The 24,166-nt window shown below is 36.1% G+C and overlaps 2 protein-coding genes across 6 annotated transcripts; both read left to right on the top strand.

Moving 5' to 3' along the window:
* Nucleotides 1-4,056: 4,056 nt before the first annotated feature.
* Nucleotides 4,057-5,409, top strand: mettl21a (methyltransferase 21A, HSPA lysine). Of its 2 annotated transcripts, none has more exons than XM_051909434.1 (4): nt 4,057-4,247; nt 4,390-4,623; nt 4,713-4,824; nt 4,905-5,409. In XM_051909434.1, the coding sequence occupies exons 2-4, from the start codon at nt 4,408-4,410 to the stop codon at nt 5,300-5,302; spliced, it is 726 nt and encodes a 241-aa protein (XP_051765394.1). In that variant the 5' UTR covers nt 4,057-4,247; nt 4,390-4,407; the 3' UTR covers nt 5,303-5,409. The 2 variants fall into 2 exon arrangements, with proteins under 2 accessions (XP_051765394.1, XP_051765396.1); XM_051909436.1 differs by having other exon boundaries at nt 4,058-4,247; nt 4,390-4,554.
* A 1,030-nt stretch (nt 5,410-6,439) lies between these two features.
* On the top strand, nt 6,440-24,022 carry dpp4 (dipeptidyl-peptidase 4). 4 transcript variants are annotated; one of them, XM_051910712.1, is made up of 26 exons: nt 6,440-8,417; nt 11,466-11,550; nt 12,721-12,813; nt 13,157-13,251; nt 13,640-13,714; nt 13,791-13,843; nt 13,999-14,068; nt 14,363-14,483; nt 14,634-14,788; nt 14,874-14,968; nt 15,042-15,174; nt 16,031-16,069; nt 16,171-16,269; nt 16,609-16,679; nt 16,757-16,810; nt 16,890-17,017; nt 17,388-17,435; nt 17,617-17,715; nt 17,824-17,893; nt 17,982-18,176; nt 19,736-19,790; nt 19,983-20,082; nt 22,278-22,336; nt 22,495-22,567; nt 23,033-23,106; nt 23,239-24,022. In XM_051910712.1, exons 5-26 carry the CDS (start codon nt 13,664-13,666, stop codon nt 23,329-23,331), a joined length of 1,935 nt encoding a protein of 644 aa, XP_051766672.1. In that variant the 5' UTR covers nt 6,440-8,417; nt 11,466-11,550; nt 12,721-12,813; nt 13,157-13,251; nt 13,640-13,663; the 3' UTR covers nt 23,332-24,022. The 4 variants fall into 4 exon arrangements, with proteins under 4 accessions (XP_051766672.1, XP_051766673.1, XP_051766674.1 ...); XM_051910711.1 differs by lacking the exon at nt 6,440-8,417 and adding an exon at nt 11,010-11,279; XM_051910713.1 differs by lacking the exons at nt 6,440-8,417; nt 19,736-19,790; nt 19,983-20,082; ... (2 more) ...; nt 23,033-23,106; nt 23,239-24,022 and adding exons at nt 10,869-11,279; nt 18,408-19,729.
* The last annotated feature ends 144 nt before the right edge of the window (nt 24,023-24,166 follow it).

Genomic DNA, 24,166 nt, shown 5'->3' with positions numbered 1-24,166 from the left:
TCCTTTAAGTATCTTAAACTGTAGATAATGAGTCTAATGGAGACACTTCTCTGTCTGTCTTCAGCCTTCACGTCTCTGTAAATGGTTAGATCTCTCTTCCTCAAATGCTGACAGTCACGTGTTACAGCCCATACTGCACAACTTAATTTTTGGTCTATTATTAAGCAGGTTTATTTAAACAAATATTTATTTATTCATTTTTAAATTGTTAGGCTCCAGAATGATTAGTCAAAGGACCTTTAGCACAGGTGATTGGCTCTAAAACCTGACAGCAAAGCTGAGTTAAAAGACTGAAAGAAGGCAGCATGCAGGCCGTGTACTTCTTCAGCTGCCATTGACATGAATGAACGGCTAGCTTTCTCCAGATATTATAGACCTCTTTGGATGATATACACAGCAAAATCCCCAGTGTTAAATTAACACCCAAAGTGTACATATGAGTCCATCTTGCCGGGTGTTAAAAAGTAACAAAGAAGCAGTGTTAAAGTTAATGAAATAACTGATTGATGATTGAGTGATGACTGACAATCAGTGGTGACACCTGATGCTAATAAGCAGAATCATTGATGGAAAGAGAGAAAAAAGGTGTTAATTAATGTTTTATGGAGTTTTATTTCAAGTCACCATGAAAGAGGTCAGCGTTTGCTTTAGTTGGGCTCTTGACTCTTTACCTTTTATTGTTTTTCTCTGATTGCTCAAACTTTGTGTTTGTGAAGCACATTTGTTCTGGCCAGAGAAAATATGATCTGGTCACAGTATGTTTTGATGATGATATTATCATCATGCAATGGCCGATGTCATTGTCATCGTTGTTGAGGGTCATATGCTGGTTCTTGATGTCTGTGTGTGCTTCAAAAAAAACTTCAGATGTATAAAAGCTCTGCTTCAGTGTAATTTTTTTACATTTTGCTGTGTGTTACCTGGGTAACTGGAAGGAGTCGGAACTCAAACTGCATGATGTCACTCGAAGCATTGCCGCGCGAAATGTCGGAACACTGCTTATAATGACTCCGACGAACATGTTGCATAACACATGAGAATGAACCTCATTGGTTACGCAGCACGTTTGAGCTTCCGGAAGAGGTTTGTTCTCGTGCATTATTCAAGTTCAGTTGAACTTCTGCTTACGTTCACTGATCAATGTTTATATGTGAGTAAAAGCCTAAATTATCATAAAAAGCGATTGAGTCTCTTCGGAAAATTTGGACTAAACCACTCAATTCATATCGATTAGTTTTCTGAAAGCGTCAAAGATCAAGCTGCAAAGGCAGTCAGTGGTGGGACAGAATGCTGTCAGATTTCATCAAAAAGATCTTCATTTGTGTCTGAAGACAAAAGTCTTATGGGTTTGGAATGACATGAGGGTGAGTAATTAATGACAGACTTTGGGTGAACTAACCCTTTAAATAACATTCTACTAACATTAAGGAAACTGGACATTTTTATGTTCTGAATAGCATATCAGATTAAAACACTCCACAAATCTGAAAAGCTGCAACAGAAATGTCATTATTTTCAAGTCTTAACACCTATGGTTTGATGTCTGTTCCTCAAACAGACCCTTGAGTGTCTCAAAATTGCATAATAATGAAATGTCCGGTCTAATGAAGAAACTTCTCATTCTAAGCTTCCCTCTAGTCTTTACGCCTCTAAAAACAACTGTTCCTTAAACTCTAAAAATTCAGGTTTCACATTCCCCGAGAATACTATCACAACTTTATCTATTTTGTCTGTTTTATCCACATTATTTGTATTGTAAGATGGTTGCAACTTCATTGTGCAAAGTTTCCGATGTCAGGCGCTTACAGTTATTTCAGCTGTACAAAAACACTCCGCAAACTGGTATGTGTTTATAGTAATGGGCACTTTCTGAGGTTTAGTTCACCCAAAAATGAAAATTATCCAATGATTTACTCACCCTCAAGCCATCCTAGGTGTATATGATTATCTTCTTTCAGACGAACACAATCAGAGGTATATTTAAAAATATCCCGGCTCTACCAAGCTTTATAATGGCATTGAATGGGGGGCCCAATTTTGAAGCAAAAAAAAAGTGCATCCATCATCGTAAAAGTACTCCACAAGGCTCCGGGGGATAATAAAGGCCTTCTGAAGCAAAGAGATGGGTTTTTGTAAAAAAAAAAAAAAAAAAAAAAAAATTAACTATAATAACTAGCGTCCAGCAGGCGGCCTGTATGCATCAATTTGGCGGAAGAACAAAACAGACCATCGGTCACAAATTAAATGTCTAAAATGCAGAGGTGGAAAGTCCATGGGTCAAAAAGTAAAAGTCCTGCCATATTTCTATTCCACCCACTGAAGCAGTGTTAAAGTTAATGAGATAAATAAGTGTTTAATTGAGGTGATGATTGACTATTATTGAAGGCACCTGATGATAACAAGCAGAGTTAGATTCACATTATTGATTACAGCAGCTTTGTGGTTCTACAGCTGAAGATCAGCTTTATTAATATAATCCAACAGATTTCTTAAAAGTTGTTCTGATCAAAAAAAAAAAAACTTTCTTTTAGGCACATACAGACATCAAGAATCAGCCTGTGAATCTCAACAACGGTAACAAGCAACATATTCTGATAAACAGATCAACTCTGAGCATTAGAAAACAAGCTACTAAAAAAGTCACATAAAAACAGCAAAAAATAAAATAGTTAGAATAAAGAAAATTACTAAGACAATTCAGCTCATAATTTATTCATGCAGCAATGCATGATGGGAGCCGTGGATGAATTTTGATTGGTGGCACCCAGAATGCATTGCAACATGCTTTTTGACAGTCACCGCTGTTGAGATTCATACGCTGATTCTTGATGTCTGTGTGTCTAAATGAAAGTGCTTTTTTTTTTTTTTAAACAACTGCAAAAAATCTAACTCAGAGATTCAGATCAAATAATGATTATGTGAAAACAAAACCAACAACACCTGAACGCCTTTACTTTTTGTTTGTCTGGTTGTTATAACTCAGTTACAGCAGCCCAAACAAAATCTAATATTAAAAAGTCAAGCGTCAAGAGCCCAACTAAAGCAAACCCTGACCTCTGTGATGGTTTCTTAAAAATTGTGATTTTTCTCCTTTGGTGATTCTGCTTGTTAACATCAGGTGTCTTCAATAATGGTCAATCATCACATCAATTAAACACTTATTTATCTCATTAACTTTAACACTGCTTCAGTGGGTGGAATAAAAATATGGCAGGACTTTTACTTTCTGACCCATGGACTTTCCACCTCTGCTAAAATGAGAAATTTTACAGAGAAATGTCAGAGAATTTTGATATAAGAGAAGAAGAGCTTGAGTTTGTTGTACAGCCCTATTTGTTTACCCTATTTATTATATGTAAGTTTGAACTCGTGAACCAGCGATTCGGAGCACATATCAAACTGCCAAAGTCACGTGAATTCAGTAAAGGAAGCTTCGCTACGTCTGACTGTTTCGAAATGTTTTGAGATTTCAATTGTTCGCCGCTAGGGGCAATATTTTATATGTTTATGGAGGCGATGATCACACGTGAAGCAGTGTCTGTTTTTTTAAACTATCTCGGATCAGTTTTATAAATTAGTAACACACTTACACACACATAAATTTAACTAACAAAGCGCTCCATAAATCAAACAAAACAACCCCTACAATTTAATCAAATAACACATATTATTAAAAAAAACTTAATGGTATTAGTTGACTTGTTAATTGTATTTAATATATTACACTTTCAATAAAACATTTGCAATTGGTTTGTAAAAAGTGTTTTATGCTTGTTTGAGCTCAGTTTTCGCTACATTTACACACTTCTGACCAGCAGGGGTCACCAGCATATGGAGATTGAATCGCATTGAATCATTTTGCGAAGCAACCCATGTGATTTATTTTGAAAAACGCACCTCGTTCAGTGAAAGATGCGTATTTGTTCAATAGGTCCATCCAGCCTTATTCTCCCTCATTTCACTCGAATGCTACTTACTCGTAGACTAGAGTGAACGAAAAATATGAGAATATTCTTTGATGAACAAAACACCACTAGCAGTTACACGCCTAAACATCAGATGGCGCAGATGAGTCACGACTGTCAGCAGTAACCGCGGTCGAACAACAGATCGCTGAATAGATCATGCTGAATCTCTCTTGTTTACTAATAGTCTGTATTAGATTTTTCTCTGTTCTTGACAAATAGCCAAACTATTTTAAAACGTTACAGAATAAGGAACTGTCAACTCGCTGGATTTACAAATAGGTACAGTATACATTATGCACACTACAATGATACAACATAACATTCAAAATATGTCAGATATCACTTGTATTCTATATAATGAACTTTTATTTTATGATAAAAGTAATTATTAGCAAAATCATATGCTAAATGTACTTTTCAGGCATTTTAGCAGCCCAGGATGGCTTTGGTGCCCTATGATGAGAATGTACTGCCTGCTCTGTCAAAGCTTCACCAGACTTCAGCTGAATTTAATCTGGCCAATCACAGGATCAGACTCAGCCAGGACTGGAAGCGATTGGGTGTCGCTGCTGTGGTCTGGGACGCAGTAAGTTCAAATACATCTGCTCTGGGGTCTAGTCGTTACAGATCTGGGCTGGTAAAAGAAAGGTTGCAGGTTCGAATCCCACAAGATTTGATCCATGAACTGTCACAAGTGTTTATTTTTTCAGTCGTGATTCAATTGTCCATCCCTGTTTATCCCAGGCTGTTGTGCTTTGCATGTTCCTGGAGATGGGAAACATGGATCTGAAAGGAAAGAGAGCTATTGAGCTTGGAGCTGGCACAGGTTTGGTGGGCATTGTAGCTGCTCTTCTTGGTAAGAATGAGAGATAACTTCCCTGTCTGTACATTTCTTTTTTCTGAATTATTTTAGTTGGTAATATTCCGTTCTTGCAGGAGCCAATGTGACAATTACAGACCGAGAACCTGCCTTGGAATTTCTGACTGCCAATGTGCGTGAAAACATTCCTCCCAGCCAGCAGGGGGCGGTACGGGTATCTGAACTTACCTGGGGTGAGAATCTACATCTGTATCCCCCAGGCAGCTTTGATCTGATACTGGGAGCCGACATTGTTTACCTGGAGGAGACGTTTCCTGCCCTCCTGCAGACTCTTGAACACCTGAGCATCGAGAACACGGTGGTGTTGTTGTCCTGTCGGATCCGATACGAGCGAGATGAACGGTTCCTGATGGAGCTACGGCAGAGGTTCTCTGTGCAAGAGGTCCATTATGACTCTCAAAGGGACATTCACATTTACAGAGCCGTAAAGAACAAGACCAACACCGAACTGTAAGATCTGGTATTGAGGAACCCTTAGGTAGAGCTTCTTGTTTGTAATTCAAAGCATTTTAAGCTTTCTAAAACATACTGAAGATGATTAAATGACAATATTTAATGGACCATGGTGATTTTGGCTTTAAATGATTGGCTTTGTGCAGGTCACTACTTGGGCTGCAGGTGGCGCTGCTATACAGGACTGGAATAATAATCTGGCCTTTTTCTAAAAGAGACACCTGATTTGCCTTCAGCATCTCTTTTTTATTTATTTTTACTGGATTGATTTTTAAAAGTGAGTACTTAGGTTGCAAATGAGATGGATAGTTATAATAATAATTATTACCTTTTGTTGTTTTTTATATACAATCCAAAATATATTATTATAATTTATATAATTGAAAATTATTATTACTATTTAAGTAGAACTAATAATAATTATTATTATTAGTAGTATTATTGAACTGTTATGTTTTCTATATAGAATCCAAAATATATCCATTATTTTTAAAGTTAATATTATATGAAAATATTAATAATTATAATTAATATTATTTAAAATTTAATGTTGTTTTTTTCAATATAGAATCCAAAATATGTTCCTTTTTTTCAAGTTAATGTTATTTAAAACTATAAACTATTATTAATTAACTTATTATTAATTGATTTTAAAATTATTTTTATTTAAATAGAATTAATTGTTGTTATTATTATTGTTATTGTATTATTATTATTATTACAATTATAACTATTATTGTTTTTTTATATAGGATCCAAAATACATCCATTATTATTAAAGTTAATATTATTATTAGCTATTATTATTAATTACATATAATTAATTTGATTTATATTATTAATATCTAAATAGAATTAATAATTAATAATTATTGTAACTGTAATTGCTTTCAATACACAATCCAAAATATATTTATTATAATAATTAATACAATACTTTATTATAATTTTTATTAACTATTGCTGTTTTCTATATACAATCAAAAACATATCCATTATAATAATAATTATTGTTATTTAATAATTATTATTACTATTATTATCATCATTAACAATTTAAATGTATATATAAATATATAGTTTAAATATGAGATAATGATAATAATAATAATTATTATTATTATTGTTATTGTTATATTTTAATAATAATAATATTAAATAAATCAAAAACAGTTGCAGGAAGAAGTCTGTTTAATTATGGTTTTCTGCATAAATTAATCCTAAAATTTCATCTGATGCTTAAACAAATACCATGCAAACATTTATTAAAATAATGTTTGTGAATATTCAAACTCAAGTAATTTGTAATTTTAACAGTAATTTGTTATGATGGTTTAGGACGTAGAAGGCCAAACCTAGTTTTATGTTAGCTACACTTTTGATGCATTAAACCCCAGATACTTATCACCAAACTGACCCTTATCTTGGATAAACATGTTTCCAGCTTTATAACAGATAACCTCCATCCTGTCAAGTGAATCAAAAACTCCAGAAAAGACTTTCCCAGTCTATAGGCTCTGGGATATTTCAAACTATTCAATAATGTGAGCATTTTTAAAAGATTTGCAACTCTGCAATTGCAGGTGTCTTTTATGTTTCCGAAGTATAACTGTGCTCTTGGAGACTCGTAAGTACTATGATTCATTATTGTGTCACGGAATAATTATGTTTTTTTTTTTTTTTTATAAGTCATTACTGGACACAAAGCGTTGTGACATCGTTCTGATGCTGCTAGAATGTCGTTAACGCACATCACCTGTTAAAAGCGACACAATTTTGTACGTGCCACACCTGTAAGAGGATGTTTTAATGCGCCGCGGCCCATGCTGCATTAGGCAGGATCGAATTTAAGTGAGTGTGTGTGTATTTGTTTGCAGAGGAAGTCCGCTTTGTGGCAGATGAGACAGTTCCACCTGAGCGCAGTCAATAAAGAAGACACTATGATATTTGTTGAGCTTTTAACAGGCTTTTAAACCCTTGTTGTCTGCTGTTAAATGATTTCTGAAGATCCGCCGATACGGAAGAAAACATACTTTGAAGTTTCCTCCAGCTTTCTAAGTCGCAAATATAAGATATTTTGTTATTTTGTAATATTTTTTTCCAAATCACTGCCACAGTTTAATTGTGCCACAAATTTAAAGATCTATTTCCGAGAATTGTTGTAAACAGGCTAAAAATGACCCACAGCCTTTTACTGTTTCCTGCTGTTTTCTGTGACATCACATCTTGTCGGCCCCTTTATTGCAGGAGCCTTTCTCTGACGTCAGTGGCATCAGAACGTTTAACCCTGATTGGTCAAAACTGAAGTCATCCTGGTACTGATACACGTTAATAGCAAAATTGGCATCGTAATTACAGTAAGCGCCTGTCTTGAACACATGGACGTGGCCTTTCACTTCTATACAGTAAAAATCTTTTGTGAAATCTGTCGTGTTTTACAGCCCTTGACAGTGGAAAAGAGTACATTGCCCTTAGTAATCTTGTTATCTTATATGTTATATTATCTTGAATTCTTTTGTTATAAAAAAATGAATGTGGTTTCATCATTAACAGTCAATTTGATTTCAACCCTTGATATTTAATTCATTAAATTATTTTAGTTGCATTCATTTTGATGGATGATAAAATGCAGCAGGTTTTCCATCGCAATCTCATGAGAAAACAGTCACTCTTAAATCAAAATTACTGAATTATTTTTAAGGACTACTGCAGTTTATTATAAATGATTTATCAGTGCACATCATTTTTAAATTCATGTGCCCTCGTAATCTTTAAAGGGGTCCTATTATGCCCCTTTTCACGAGATGTAATATGTGGTGTCCCAAGAATGTGTCTGTGAACTTTCAGCTCAAAATACCCCACAGATCATTTATTATAGCTTGTCAAATTTGCCCCTATTTGGGTGTGAGCAAAAACATGCTGTTTTTGTGTTTGTCCCTTTAAATGCAAATGAGCTGCTGCTCCCAGTCGCTTTCCAGAAGAGGGCGGAGCTTTAACAGCTCGCGCTTCGGTTGCTCAACAACAACAAAGCTGGAGAATCTCATGCAGTCGGACACTGACGGAGAGACTCAGGAAGAAGTTACAACTTTTAGAATGCATCTGGATGTTTCTGAACGGTTAGTGGATAAGTTTATGTAGTTGCTGTGGAGTTGATTCAACTCATTGACTAGCATGTGCCGTCATGTTAATCTTTTGTGCAAATCCAGCGTTGAATTGACTCATTTGTGAAGCAGTCCGGCGTAAAATGACGGCATGGTAACAACACTCTACTACAACAACTCTTCCTCTTCTCTAAAGCAGCTCAACATGGCCTCACCCCTTTGTTGCGTGTTCCCGGGGGCAGGGTTTATGTAAATTTTAGGGTTAGTGATGTCACCAACCCGGGAAGAAGTTGTTGTAGTCCCTACCAGCCCTTTGTTGTAGTCCTTAAAAAGTGACTTCTTTAAAAGAAAATATCTTACTTCGCATTAAACTTTGAGCGTCGTAACTTTGCAGATGTTGTTTATGCTCAAACAGCAACATTACACACTAACTAAAGTTAAAAAAGTGAAATCATAATCAACCACCCCTTTAATCAAAATAACTTTCCCTCTCTTCTCTGTGACACGTTTACTGGTGCGAGGGCGGGACAACCTGTCACTACATAAGATCGACCAATAGCAAACCACAACCATCCAATCAAATCCCAATAGACAAAATCAAGCCCCGCCCTACATTTTTTCTTGTTCGTGAAGCGGCTTCACTTGCGTCACAATAGGGAAGAAAAGACTATTGCAACTTCCGTGTCATGCTGACTTGAACTATTTTACAATGTGGAGATTTCGAATGAATTCATGCAATGTTATTTTTACGAAAATATACAAATTTTAGAAAAAAGTAAGCATTAAGCTCCACCCCTAAAGCTAACCATGAGTGAGGCATAAGCAGATCATATGAATGTATCATACAAATTCATACAAATTAGCTGTGAGTTTGCAAGAAACATTTGGACATTTAACATTTTTTTAACTTAATGGGAACATTAGCAAAACGCTCTTAGAACATATTTTTGTTCGCTGGGAAGCCTCTTTGAATTAAAGAATCTGTCAAATGCATAATGTAAATGTATATGTATATAAGCTCTTTAGATACTAAAAATTGCCAAGAAATTCCTGTCAGCAAATTTCCCTGTGGCTCCCTCTAAATGAAGTGGCATCACCATAAACAGTCATTGACTCTGGACAAACCACAACTACACAGTGTGACTGCAATCCACGGTTATGAAACATTGAACACCACACCCAAAGGCAGCATATGCTTAGACACCAAAATAAATAAATACACTCTCTGACATTGTTTCAAAGAACACAGAAACGAACAAGGAATGGAAAAATCAATGCAGTACATCGTGCTTTATGCCAAAAATAAGTGTTCGCCATATTTCTGAATCATAATGTTTGGGGATACATGTCTAATGTGTTAGGAAGTCCATTTTGACTTAATCAAATTGTTTATACAAAGTAGAAACATATGCGATATCTAATTTCCAGTATGGCTTGCATGATTTTTAGAACAGCTTTTGAAGATTTAATTAATTCAATTAAGTTCAAATGTTTTTGATGTAGTATTTGTGTTATCAAATCCTTATAAAATTGAATCAGGGAATTTGATATCATCATGGGGCATGTGGACTGCAGTGGTGAGGTCAAACACGCTTCATCTCCTTTGAAACAACTCAAAGAGGAAGTACGCCCATGTCACCTCACATTATTTATTATTTGCTTTATCAATGACCATCATAAATGTAATGGTCTGAGAGGCAAATATGGGCTCTGCTGTAAAACTGTCAGAAAACAGACCGTTACAGTTTGTGCAAGGGAATCCCGGCTTTCTGTAAGGTTACATATGGTTCATGTGGAGAAAATTACACTATTGTGCTGATAGTTTATAAAATATTGTGTGAAATGAGATGGCCTCGGGCCTAGTTTTTATTCACAGCATTATCAAACATTGCTAAGTACTATATAGCCTAATGCAGAACATATAATGTAAATTTCAAAGCTTCAATTCATAAACAAATAGAATCATTTACTAACCGTTTTCTGTCCTTCCTAGGTTAAAGGAGGGAAGTCCGATTCATTTAGCGAATCCTTTCGTAGCAATTAATCGAATCAGAAGATCGATTCATGCCAGTCATCGCTCAAATGTGTCAACAGAAGTCACTCTCATTTTACGTTTGTAAAATAGTTGTTTGTAGAACATGTTGGACCAGTAACAACCAGTTACCAGATGGTAAAGTTGTTGTTTTTCTTTTTATTTGGTCCGTGGTAGCTAGTCAACGAAATAACCTTAGCACGAAAAACTATCATGTTATCATGTATCACAGCTACAGTTTAAAGTGAATAACAGGGAATAGTATTTCGAACATTAATACGACTGGTAATTATTAAAAACATTAATCATTTCCAGTATTTTGCATGATCGCTTTGCGAATCATTTCGACCGAGTCATTCATGTGAATCGTTCCAAAAGAACGATTCGTGAATCGGATATCACTGATAGTTAATGCATACACGCTTCTGACGATTCATCCTCACATAGCTCATCTAATCATGCAAATATAGAACATTTAATAAGGCACATGTAAATCTGTATTGCATGAATATTTGAGGACACTGATGGCATGTTGTGAGGGAAAGGGAATCAAACTCGAGGAAACTTTTTTCTTTAGTAGACAAACGTCATACCAGCTGCTTCATTAGTGCTGACATGCATTACAGAGAAATTACTGTCTCACTGATTAAGAAACCAAGTTGTAGACGAATGCGAACTTTAATCTGTCGTCACTTTATTGTTTCCTTAACAAGCAAAGTTGAGGTAATATTTAACACTCCTGCTCTGTTAGACTCTCGGGAGCGTCCGTGCGCAACAGAGACACCGAATTGCGCTGGATAATAACGGAATTCTGAACCAAGACCCGCGCATTTCACTCTAAGATGGTCAGTAAGTGTTAAATAGGGCAAATGTTGTGTGCACAGTTTGTAAAAGTGCGCTTTTAACTTATAGAGAGTTGTGCGTAAAAGTGCATTTGGAGAGTACCTATGATAAGGTGCTGTGTATGTTGGGTGATATGTATGATTTTAAAGCGGGTTTCATTTGATTTGGTTATTTTTGTCACGTTTTAGAACATTGGAAAATGGCTTCTGGCAGCATTTGGGGTCGTGGTGATCGTTGTCTTAATAGCTGTTCCAACAGCCATTTACCTCAACGGTAGGTGATTTTATATGGAAAAATGTTTATGTAGATACGTTTATAAATATGCCTTATGAAATCAATATTTCTGATTGATAGCTCTATGGCTTCATGTTAATTTCGTAAATGTCAGACTGTTAGTCATTCATTATAAGTGTCACTCCATGAAGTAACGTTATAGTTAGTGGGATGTCACAGCTGATTGGCTGCAGGAGTGCTTACATCAAGTGTTTTCAGAGGCTTGAACGCTTGGCAGCTCTTATCATTATCTTCCCTGAATCTGAACTTTGTACAGATAATGATTTTACTTTTACAATGCACAAACACGTGTGTGTTATACAACACATTCACTGAGAAAAGTCTCAATAAATCACATCTATCTATCTATCTATCTATCTATCTATCTATCTATCTATCTATCTGTCTGTCTGTCTGTCTGTCTATTATCTGTCTGTCAACTTATCTATCTATCTATCTATCATCTATTATCTGTCTGTCTGTCAATTTGTCTGTCTGTCTATCTATCTATCATCTATTATCTATCTGTCTGTCAACTTGTCTATCTATCATCTATTATCTGTCTGTCTGTTATCTATCTATCTATCTATCTATCTATCTATCTATCTATCATCTATTATCTGTCTGCCTGTCAATTTTTCTATCTATCTATCCATCTATCTATCTATCTATCTATTTATCTATCTATCTGTCTATCTATCTATCTATCTATCTATCTATTATCTGTCTGTCAACTTGTCTATCTATCTATCTATCTATCTATCTATCATCTGTCTGTCAACTTGTCTACCCATCTATCTATCTATCTATCTATCTATCTATCTATCTATCATCTATTATCTGTCTGCCTGTCAATTTTTCTGTCTGTCTATCTATTATCTGTCTGTCAACTTGTCTATCTATCTATCTATCTATCTATCTATCATCTATTATCTGTCTGTCTGTCAATTTGTCTATCTATCTATCTATCTATCTATCTATCTATCATCTATTATCTGTCTGTCAACTTGTCTGTCTGTCAACTTGTCTATCTATATATCTATCTATCTATCTATCATCTGTCTGTCTGTTATCTATCTATCTATCTATCATCTATTATCTGTCTGTCTGTCAACTTGTCTATCTGTCTATCTATCTATGTATTTATCTATCCGACTGTCTCTCTCTCAGAGGATAAATCTGAACCCCAGAGGACATTTACTCTAGAAGATTACTTCAACGGCACTGCAAGAACCAAGTCATACAACTTGCGCTGGATCTCAGGTACTATGAGTTTTAGTGGGAAAATTTGCTTTCAGTTATTTACACAACATTAGATTGGGCCTGATAACGGCACTAACAGAATTACTTATTAAAATAACCCATACAAATAAATATATAAACAAAGTAGAAAGTGTACTGTGTCTGTACCATGGTACAGTGACGGTATCAAATGAGAATACTACAGTACTTTTTTGTAGTAAGTGCATATATACTATGGTATTTACATGTGTTACATGTTTTTCAAAAAAACATGGTAATACCATGGAACTTTTTGTAAGTAAACTTCTGTAAGTGGATATTGACATGTTACCATTGTTACCTTTCTGCACAATTTATCATGCAGATGATGAATATCTTCACAAGACAGGAGAGGGCTCAGTGCTTCTGATCAACGCAACCTCAGGAACAGAAAGTGAATTCGTGAACCAACAGATTTTTGTAAGACATTTTCCATATCACAGTGTTTACCACATCTTCACTTTCCTAAATATAAAAACACAGTGGTGCTTTGAAATGTGATTTGAATGGCACATACTGAACGAATGTGAACCATGACACACACTGTCTAAGCAATCAGACTTAATGATTTCCGTCAGGTCAATTTACAATACCACTCTAGCATCATGCCGGAGAGTTTCGCACAAGGAAGCACCAAAAAATCGGTTTGACTTTTGGCACTGTGCTTTTTTCTTTTATGTACTTTTGGCGCTGTTCTTAGAACTGTTTATAAGTCCAATAAGATCATCTGCTAAATGGCTTAAATGTAAATGCACATTTGCATTGATTCTTTGAATGTACAACAGTTGTCTTTCTTTGATGTTATCAGGCCCGTGCGGCAGCTTACGATTACATGGTGTCAGCCGATCGAAAATACATCTGTTTCCTGAGCAACTACACTAAGGTAATCAATGAAATGCTTTGATAAGTAATCAATTATTAATCATATCCCAGTGTTTAATGTTGGCTTTCTTCACCAGCTATGGAGACACTCATACACTGCATCATATTCCATCTACGACCTGGAAAAAGGGTTTGTTTACTAGTGTTTTTACTTAAACAATTGGTATGTTGAGCTAGGCAACTGTTTATGCTAACTGCACGCTATGGATCTCTATACCCTGTCATAACTTTGATCAATGATCACTTTGAATTCATTGAAGATGTCTAACTTGCTCTTTATTTTAGGGATTTTATAAATACAGATATCCCACATGAAATCCAGTACCTAGCGTGGTCTCCGACCGGCCACAAACTGGTGAGTACCATATCAGTTCAACACGATGTCATGTAGAAGTTGTCGTGTCATGAACATGTCGTAAAACCTTATCAAAATTGTCTTCATTTTATGCCATGTCATTGGTTGATAAAAGTTTGTTCTTTCTGTCTACGAAGAACTTTACTAGTATGTGCTAATACATTAAGTTTGTCTTGACGAACTTTTTTCATCTAGTTAATACAATATGGTGTTTTCTAGTCCTTGTTCTCCACCCTTTGCAGACAAATTCCCAGCAGACATAAACGTATATATTTTTTTCTCTAATCCATGCAGGCATTTGTGTGGAAGAACAATGTCTATGTGAAGGAAACTCCCAACTCCGCATTCCAGCAGGTCACCAGTGATGGAGCCCACAACCTGATCCTCAATGGCATTCCTGACTGGGTGTACGAGGGTAAGAGATGCATATTTAATAAAAAGGATGGGCGTTAGCCAACCATAACAGAGGTCATTAAGATATTGAAGACTTAAAGGGAACAGTTCACCCAGAAATTATCCCAAAAAAACACCATTAAGTGGTCTTGCATATCTGTTTTCTCTGTAGAGGAGATGTTCTCCACCAATTTTGCTTTGTGGTGGTCACCAAATGGGAAGTTTGTGGCATACGCCCAATTTAATGACTCTGAAGTCCACAATATCGAGTACACGTGGTATGGAGAAGGCCAGTATCCTGATACAGTCTTCATACCATACCCCAAGGTAAAATAAATCAAGTTTCCTGGCACAAAATGAGATATTAAAATATTCTACATATTTTTAATGCTCCCATTCATTCTTTTCCAAGGCTGGAACCACAAACCCAACTGTAAAACTTTTTGTTTTCGATACAAACTCATCCAAGGTCGAGGAAATTCTGGTCCCCAGTGATGTTGGTGCAGGGTAAGGAGTTTTGGATGGGTTCTTCAGCCGGATGTAATAGTAATTTGACCTAAAACAAGATGTTTTATCACAGAGAGCACTACCTGAGCACTGTTACATGGGCATCAGATGAGCGAATTGCAGTCCAGTGGCAGAAAAGAACGCAGAACTACGTCAGTTTGAAGACATATGACTTCATCGATGACGCTTGGAGTGAAGGTCCACTGGTACGTCCAACTTCTTAGACCAGGGGTCTCCAAACTTGGTCCTGGAGGGCCACTGTCCTACAGGGTTTAGCTCCAACCCCAATTAAACACACATGAACCAGATAATCCAGGTCCAATTAGGCATACTAGAAACTTCCAGGCAGGTGTGTTGAGGCAAGTTGGAGCTAAACTCTGCAGGACCGAGTTTGGAGACCCCTGTCTAGACTATTTTATAGTGAAGGTTTTATGAGGTTGAATAATACATTTTACAATAATAATAAAAAGTGTAGCTACAAAAGTCTAGATTATGGCTCATTGATACAACCAACTGCCTCAAATTTTTTGAGTTTTGCCAACTTATTCGGGTTTACAGTGCTGAAATGCCTTGATTGTAGTCCTAAGTTTTCTACTGGGAATGGACACATCACAGTATTCCTCATTTAAATAATTCCCGATGAAGGCATACGCAAATAAAAGGGGGCGGGGCCTGGTTGAGTTGAGTTATTAGTGTGTTGAAACTCGCAGTTATGGCAAGGGACATGGCATTTCCCAAACACACTCGAAACGGTTGACCAATCACAACACACTGGTTTAACCAACCAATCAGAGCACATTGAGCTTTTCGAAAGGAGGGGCTTCATAGTGACAGGAACTAAACAGAGCGTTATTGACAGACTGGAAAGAGAGGTGCTGCAACAAATGTCAAATATGTGAAAAATAATGTTTTTTGAACATTCAAGCATGAAAACCTATTTTAGCAAACCCCAAAAACAAAATCAAGACTGAAAAAGTGCACAATATGGCCTCTTTAAGAAATTGACTGAGGCAAAATCTTTGTCTAATCGCAATTGTTTTTTTTTGTGTGTTTTTTCAACAGAAACAGATTATCACAAGCAGTACGGGTTGGGTTGGCCGGGTATGAACTATTTGATTACAAAATTATCAATTGATTTTTAATGCAATTTTGAGTCAAGAAAATATGTCTGTTTGTTGGTTTGTTTGTGTTGTTTTCCGCAGTTCTCTCCAGATGAACCTGTCTTTCGGCCGGACGGCAGCGGCTGCTATTACGTTATGAGTAACGAGCAGCAGTTTAAGCATCTTGTTTATTTCAGTGGAGTAAGTTTACAATTTACATTTAATTTTACATATTTATTTAAATTTCTATTTAATATTTTATTGCATTAATAGGTATTGAATATTTACATTCAAAATATCTAAAAATGTTATTGTATTTTTTTTAGATTTTAGTCTTTTTTATTTTTATATTTATTAATATTTTTAGGTAAATAAGGCAATATTGGGCCATTTTTAGTAACCTATTTTATTTTGCCTTCAGCTATAAATTATATTTGAAACTATAAACTTCAAATTAAAGAAAATGGAACAGTAGCACTGCATGTATTATTAACGTTTGCAGATTTTTGTATATATATATAATGCAATATTATTTTCTAGACAGAAAAAACATTCGTGACTAATGGAATGTGGGAGGTCACTAGCATCCTTAAGGTCACAAACAACGCCGTGTAAGTTCATTTACTGGAAACGTCTGTCATTGAGTGTCCGAGGTTCTTTTCTCAACTCTTTTCTCTGTTCACGACAGATATTATGTGAGTAACGAACACAATGCGAGTCCAGGCCAAAGGAACGTTTACAAGTGAGTGTCATGGTCTAAAATCAGTCAGACATATTCATAGTTGAAAAATTAAATAAATTGTGTATTTTATTTTCTGCAGAATTACCATAAATGGTGCTTCTCATTCTGAGAGGGAGTGTCTGACCTGTACCCTCAATGCGGACCGCTGCAAATATAATTCTGCTCTCTTTAGCGCTGAAGGAACCTACTACCTCATGAGCTGTTCTGGTACGCCATGTATATTCATTTTGGGTCACAACTTTAGATTAGGGTCCCATCTTTTGCCTCTATAAACTCCTGATTACTGCTAATAAATAGTTAGTAAGGTAGTTGTTAAGTTTAGGTATTGGGTATGAATAAGGGATGGAGAATATGGTTATGCAGAATAAGGCATTAACATGTGCTTTATAAGTACTAATAAACAGCCAATATCTTAATGTGCATGCTAATAAGCAAGTAGTTAATAGTGAGAATTGGACCCTAAACTAAAGTGTTACCTCATCTTCTATATTCATGTCACTTCTCTATATGCAAAGTACATGAAGCACACACAAAAGCAATGAAACGTTCCCAAGTCCTGTTGTTTTTTTTCCCGAAGGGCCTGGATTGCCTCTGCATACACTGCGAAACAGCCGAGATGGAACAGGTAGAGCTAAGCATTAAAATCAACCATTTCATTGGAGCCGTTAGCAGTTAACACACAGATTACAATAAACAGAACGATATCGTCCGCTGATATGGACGCTAATATAGTTATTGCTATATTAATAGTTATCGTTCTTGGTGTGAACAAACAGGCCTTAATTAATATCTCAAAATATTTTTAGAGGTGAGAGTTCTTGAAGACAACAGTGATTTGGAAAAAACTCTGCAGAATATCGCAATGCCCTCAGTTATGCACGGCAAGCTGAAGATCGGAGAGTTTGGTAAGGCTGAATCTGCAGGAGACTGGAGACTGGGCCAGATCAAATAACTTAGAAAATATGTTTGTTCTAAATACTAATCTATCCTAATATGTTTTTTTTCCCCCTCAGACCTTTGGTACCAGATGATTCTGCCTCCCAAATTCGACAAATCCAAAAAATATCCTCTGCTTATTGATGTGTAAGCTAGCTGCATTTCTGTGATCTGATTTTGAACTCTGATCTGGGTTCGATGGCCACTACAGTCTTGAATCTTTCATATCCTGCAGATATGCGGGCCCCTGCAGTCAGAAGTCAGATTTCCGGTTCAGGGTGGGATGGTCCACATACTTGGCCAGCACGGAGAAAGTGATTGTGGCCAGCTTTGATGGTAGAGGAAGTGGTTACCAAGGAGACAAAATTATGCATGCCCTCTACAAACGACTCGGAACATATGAAGTTGAGGATCAGATAACGGCTGCTAGGTACAAACATGTGTCCACACTGCTCTCAAGTGAATAAAAATTGATGTTATTTTTGTGCTCCAGACATGTATGATTCATCAAATCATGTGTCTTGTTGCGTAGAGGTCAGCTGTTATTTTACTAGGCAATCAGGCATACAATTTTCACCTGGCAGATATTAAAATGGTAAAAAAAAAATCTCATAGGCTTACATTGAAGGATCCATATCTAGACTCTTTTGACTTGATCCAGCAGGCAACCACCCAGATCACCCTGGAAACTACTTAGCAACACCCTAGCAATCACCCAGATCACCCTGGAAACTACTTAGCAACACCCTAGCAATCACCCAGAACACCCTGGCAACCCCCTGGTAACCCCTAGGAATGCCCTAGCGACCACTGAAATCATCCTGGAAACTACCTGGCAGTATCCTGGCAACTACACAGAACACAATGGAAACCACTTAGCAATGCCCTAACAACCACCTAGAACACCTCAGAAATCGCTTAGCAACATACTAGTGACCACTCAAAACAGCCTGGAAACCACTAACAATGCCCTAGTGACCACCCAAATCACCCTAGCAACACTGTAGCAACCACCCAGTCACCCTAGAAGTGTCCTAGCAACCACCCAGAACATCTTAAAAACCATTTATCAACACCCTAGCAACCACCGAAACCACTTAGCAACATACTAGTAACCACCCAGAACACCCTGGAAATATAGCACCACCCTTGTGATCACCCTAGCAACCACCAAGAACACACTGGAAACAACTTATCAACGCTCTAGGAACAACCCAGAACACCACGGAAACCAATTAGCCAATTACCCTAACGACCACTTAAATCCCCCTACAAACTACCTGGCAATGTCTTGGCAACCACATAGAACACCACTTAGCAACATTCTAGCAACCATCCGGAACACCTTGCAGATGAATCAGTAACTGCCTACCCAGAACACCCTGGAAACCATATAGCAATGCCCTTGCATCTACGCGGAACACCTAGCGTCATTCTAGCAACTTAGCAGTGTCTTAGCAACTACCTAAAAACCCTGGAAAACAATGAACAATGCCCTAGTAACTACCCAGAACACCTCAGGAACTAATTAGCAATACCCTTGCAACCATCCAGAACACTCTGGAATCCACCTAGTAACAACATAACCACCCACATCACCCTATTGATGTAGCAACTGCTCAGAACACCTCAGAAACTACTTAGAAACATCCAAACAACTACCCAGAACCGTCTAGCGACACAATAGCAACCACCTAACAACTTAGCAATGCCTTAGCAACCATCCAGAGCACCCTGGAAACCATCTAGCAATGCAGTGCCCTAGGAACCTCTTAGAAGACCCTAGCAATACCCTAGCAACCACACAAAAGACCCTAGCAACCACCTAGCAATGCTCTAATATCTCTACAGTAAAAAAAAAAAATTAGTAAGATGAGATATACTAGCAATATTTCACTCTTATTTTAATCATATATTACATTGCATATCATTTACATTTGCAATTGAATGATTAAAAATGACATGCTGATATTGTTCATTAATTTTTAGACAGTTTATCGACATGGGCTTCATAGATAAAAACAGGATTGCCATCTGGGGATGGGTAAGTTTAATTACCAGAAATATTTGTTCTAATATCAAGAACCTAACAAAGGTCTTTTTTGAGAGATGTTTTGATTGCAAAGTGTTCTTGTTTTATGTTTCGTTAAAATGAATGGCACTTGCTTTGATATTTTGTTACGTAATGCAAATGTATTTCGGCCACTATATGTGTAATCCTGTATCTGTGATCCAGTCTTACGGTGGTTACGTCACTTCGATGGTCCTGGGAGCTGGAAGTGGAGTGTTTAAATGTGGTATGGCTGTCGCTCCGGTGTCTAAATGGGAGTATTATGGTATGTAGCAGTAAACAACCTAATCTCAATGTGCTTTAAAGGGGTCATGAACTGCATTGTTTTATAATGTTTCCTGTTGTGCACTTATAATGTTAGTATTGGCTAGCATCTTTGCATTATGAAATAGCTAAGTATTACTCTCTTGAAAAATTTTAGCATGTTTTTACTATTACAGCTCTCAAGGTTAACTAATCGTGAAAAGTGATGATTATAGCGTTACATTTAGATTAATGGCATTATATTTAGATAGTGTCATGAAAGGCTGCAGTGATGAACATTATAGCCGATCACAGACATGTTGAGCACATGAATGCAGTGATCTCGTCATTGCAACTCAATTTCTGCACACTAATGAATGCTTTCATCATACCTAACAGTGCAAACACAATGTAAATAAGAGATTCGTCTTTTTATAATGGGAGTTTTTCCAGAACTCAGGCTATGTCTACATTAATCCGGAGACATTTGAAAATGAAGTTTTCATTTAAAAATGCTCCCCATCCACACTAGCATTTTCAAGTGTTTTCCAAAAGTTGCGCAGCCACACTGAAACATCTAAAAACGCTTAAATGCCCTTAATGCACATGTGTAAAAAAAAACATATTAAAAGCACACAAGATAATGCAGGGAGAGCAGATATAATAAAGTTCTCATGTTATTCTTCTGGCACGATCATTTTATTAGCATATGATCACATCACTTACTGTTGCACCCAGGTTGCACTCAAAATCGGGTTTAAACGCAACTGTCACCATGTTTTGCCATACAGGACAGCATATGAGAGTACATTCTTTGTCATCTTTGCAGGAATATAATGCAGGCAAAGTATAACTATGCAGGCTCAGTATAACTATAGATATCTATGGGTACAATATGCGTCACATGACTAAACATGCGTCATCGTTTTCAAATAACTCCGTTTTCAACATCCACACTACAATGAGAAAACGGCGTTTTCAAATTTATCCACTTTGGAGAGCTTTTTCAAAAAGCGCTGTTTTCCCTGACAAAAATGCTGTCTCAGTATGGACGGAAGGCCTAAACGGAGAGAAAAAGATGTGTTTTCAAACAAAAACGTATTAGTGTGGACATGACCTCAGTCACTGATAAATTCAGGCTGTTTGATTGACAGCTCCAGCGATTGTAAAGGGAGCGTTCTTTGATCACTTTCTATATATAACTTAAAGGGTTAGTTCACCCAAAAATGAAAATAATGTCATTTATCACTCATGCCGTTCCACACCCGTAAGACCTTCGTTAATCTTCGGAACGCAAATTAAGATATTTTTATTGAAATCCCATGGCTCAGTGAGGCCTGCATAGACAGCAATGACATTTCCTCTCTCATGATCCATAAATGTACTAAAAACATATTTAAATCAGTTCAAGTAAGTACAGTGGTTGAATATTAATATTATAAAGCGACGAGAATATTTTTGGTGCACCAAAAAACAAAATAACGACTTATATAGTGATGGCTGATTTCAAAACACTGCTTCTTAAAGCTTTGGAGTGTTATGAATCTTTTGTATTGAATCAGCGGTTCGGTGCGCCAAATTCACGTGATTTCAGCAGTTTGGCGGTTTGACACGCGATCCGAATCATGATTCGACACAAAAGATTCATAACGCTCCGAAGCTTCATGAAGCAGTGTTTTGAAATCGACCATCACTATATAAGTCATTATTTTGTTTTTTGGTGCACCAAAAATATTCTCGTTGCTTTATAATATTAATATTGAACCACTGTACTCACATGAACTGATTTAAATATGTTTTTAGTACATTTATGGATCATGAGAGAGGAAATGTCATTGCTGTCTATGCAGGCCTCACTGAGCCATCGGATTTCAATAAAAATATCTTAATTTGCATTCTGAAGATGAACGAAGGTCTTATGGGTGTGGAACGGCATGAGGGTGAGTAATAAATGATATTATTTTCATTTTTGGGTGAACTAACCCTTTAATAAAATTTAAATAACAGATTATTTTCATCCTACCAAGAGAAACAACATGAAGTTGACTGTTTAGTCACTGGTTTGAACTAAACTTACAGGATATTCTTATAGTATGATGATCTCTTATATGTCAAAAGCTCAAGGAAAATTTGATTTCTCAGTTCATGACCCTGTTAAACTTTTTCACCCCCAAATTCATTCATGTGTTAAGACATTTGTACTGTAATTTCCACCAGACTCTATTTACACTGAGAGGTACATGCTCACCCCGGCGGAGAATCAGGCCTTTTATGATGTAAGTTGCTCTCTTAAATTCTAAAATTGTCTGATAAAATCAGTGGTTTTCCCATGATGACATCACAGAGAACAGTGTGTTATTCCTAGAATAACTCACGAGAGGAAAGCACAAGCGCTGCGTCACAGAGGGTTAATGGGATGATATTGTTCTTGCAGAATTCCACAGTGACGGGAAGAGCCAAGAACTTTAAATCAGTCCAGTACCTCCTGGTGCACGGCACCGCTGACGGTGAGATATGACCTGTCTCTCTCTCTCTCTGTCTGTCTATCTCTCGTCTTGTCTCTGCACCTGAGCTATTTTAAACTTGAATGAATGAAAACTAAAATAAATGTATATGGAAAAAATCTGCATTCCTTGTTTGATGTTATTTTCATTTAAAATTATTTAAAATATAAATTACATTAAAAAATATGCAAATCTCTTATATATTCATGTTTTCTGATTGTGTAAATATCATAAAAATTTAAATAAAAATTAGCTGTATTTCCAGTGTGGTTTTCTTTTGAGTCATTTTAGTTAAAAATGATTTTAAATATTTCCTAAAAACTACTTAAATTTGTTTCCTTGATATTTTGAGTTTCAGATGCTATAGGCCTATTTTATTTAAATTTCATAATCTTGTAAATATCTGAAAAATAACCTAGATAACATGAACTCATCTTTTTTTCTGTGCTTTTCTATTGGTGTTTTTAGATAATGTTCACTTCCAACAAGCTGCTCAGATCTCTAAAGCACTCGTGGATGAACAAGTGGACTTTGATGCAATGGTAATTCATGCAAATTTATTATATTATATATATATATATATATATATATATATATTTTTTTTTTTTTTCTCCTTGCATGCCAAAAAGTATTAAAAAAGATATAAATGGTGTTCTGTTGTTTGTCCCTGTCAGTGGTACACTGATGAAGACCACAGTCTCGGCGGATCGGCCAATCAGCACGTGTACACTCACATGAGTCACTTTCTGAAAAACTGCTTTGCTTGAAGTTGTGAAACTTTCCACTCAGAAGCCACAGCACTGAATCAACGTTACTTCCAGACCACATCACGCTCTTAAACGCGTCAGGCGTGTGCAATTCCCCATGAGCAGCCACTGAATCCGCAAGAATCTGTGCTTCTGTGCTGTGGTGCAATAACAGACTCGATTTATTCCCATTTTATCACTTTCAAATATACAGTCCGAACTGAGTCATGATGCTTTAGTAGTTCATCGAAAAAGGGGGGGGGGAAGCAAAGAAAAACTTGCTGGATAAACACAAAGCTTTATGAGCTAGCTAAAGAAGGAAAGAGAAATCCGAAAAAAAATATTAAAATAAAAAAGTTTCAGATGTAATTATTTATGATTATTTTAATCACTTTTGTAAGCTGGGGAGAGCAATATTGTGTATTTTTCAAGTCAAGTTCATTACCACCTGTTAGTTTGTGTAAAGTATGCAAAGAAAGTAATAAAAATTATAAATGTAATATTCTGATTAATACATTTACAAAGAGAAATACATTTTTAAATTTATTTTCATATTTTAAGTCATTTGTCATCAAGATTTGTTGAGTATCAAGTAATCTTTTGAGTATATCTTTTGAAATATTTATTTCATGTGCCATTAAAGTATAAGCCATAATTTGTATTAATATATATCTTTAAATATTTTCAATCTTTAATAAATTTCACAAATGTGCTCAATTGTTTGTAAACTAGTAAATGAGTCACACTTTCCATATTCAAAACTTATGCAAGAATTGTGAAATATATTCAATATTCTTTCAATCTTACAAACAAGCCTCTTTTCAAAATATTTTTTATAACTTAAACTTGTTAAACT

This window comes from Ctenopharyngodon idella, chromosome 10 (assembly GCF_019924925.1).
Source record: "Ctenopharyngodon idella isolate HZGC_01 chromosome 10, HZGC01, whole genome shotgun sequence".
Classification (NCBI taxonomy): Eukaryota; Metazoa; Chordata; class Actinopteri; order Cypriniformes; family Xenocyprididae; genus Ctenopharyngodon; species Ctenopharyngodon idella.
Note: the sequence above shows the minus strand (reverse complement) of the source record. Positions and strands in the feature narration are given on the sequence as shown.

Coding starts and splice junctions, on each gene's coding strand:
- mettl21a (XM_051909434.1), top strand. CDS start 4,408: ATGGCTTTGGTGCCCTATGATGAGAATGTACTGCCTGCTCTGTCAAAG. Junction 4,624..4,712: donor TGGTAAAAGAAAGGTTGCAG/GTTCGAATCCCA, acceptor TGTTTATCCCAG/GCTGTTGTGCTTTGCATGTT. Junction 4,825..4,904: donor CATTGTAGCTGCTCTTCTTG/GTAAGAATGAGA, acceptor CCGTTCTTGCAG/GAGCCAATGTGACAATTACA.
- dpp4 (XM_051910711.1), top strand. Junction 11,551..12,720: donor AACAGCCATTTACCTCAACG/GTAGGTGATTTT, acceptor TCTCTCTCTCAG/AGGATAAATCTGAACCCCAG. Junction 23,107..23,238: donor AAGTGGACTTTGATGCAATG/GTAATTCATGCA, acceptor TGTCCCTGTCAG/TGGTACACTGATGAAGACCA.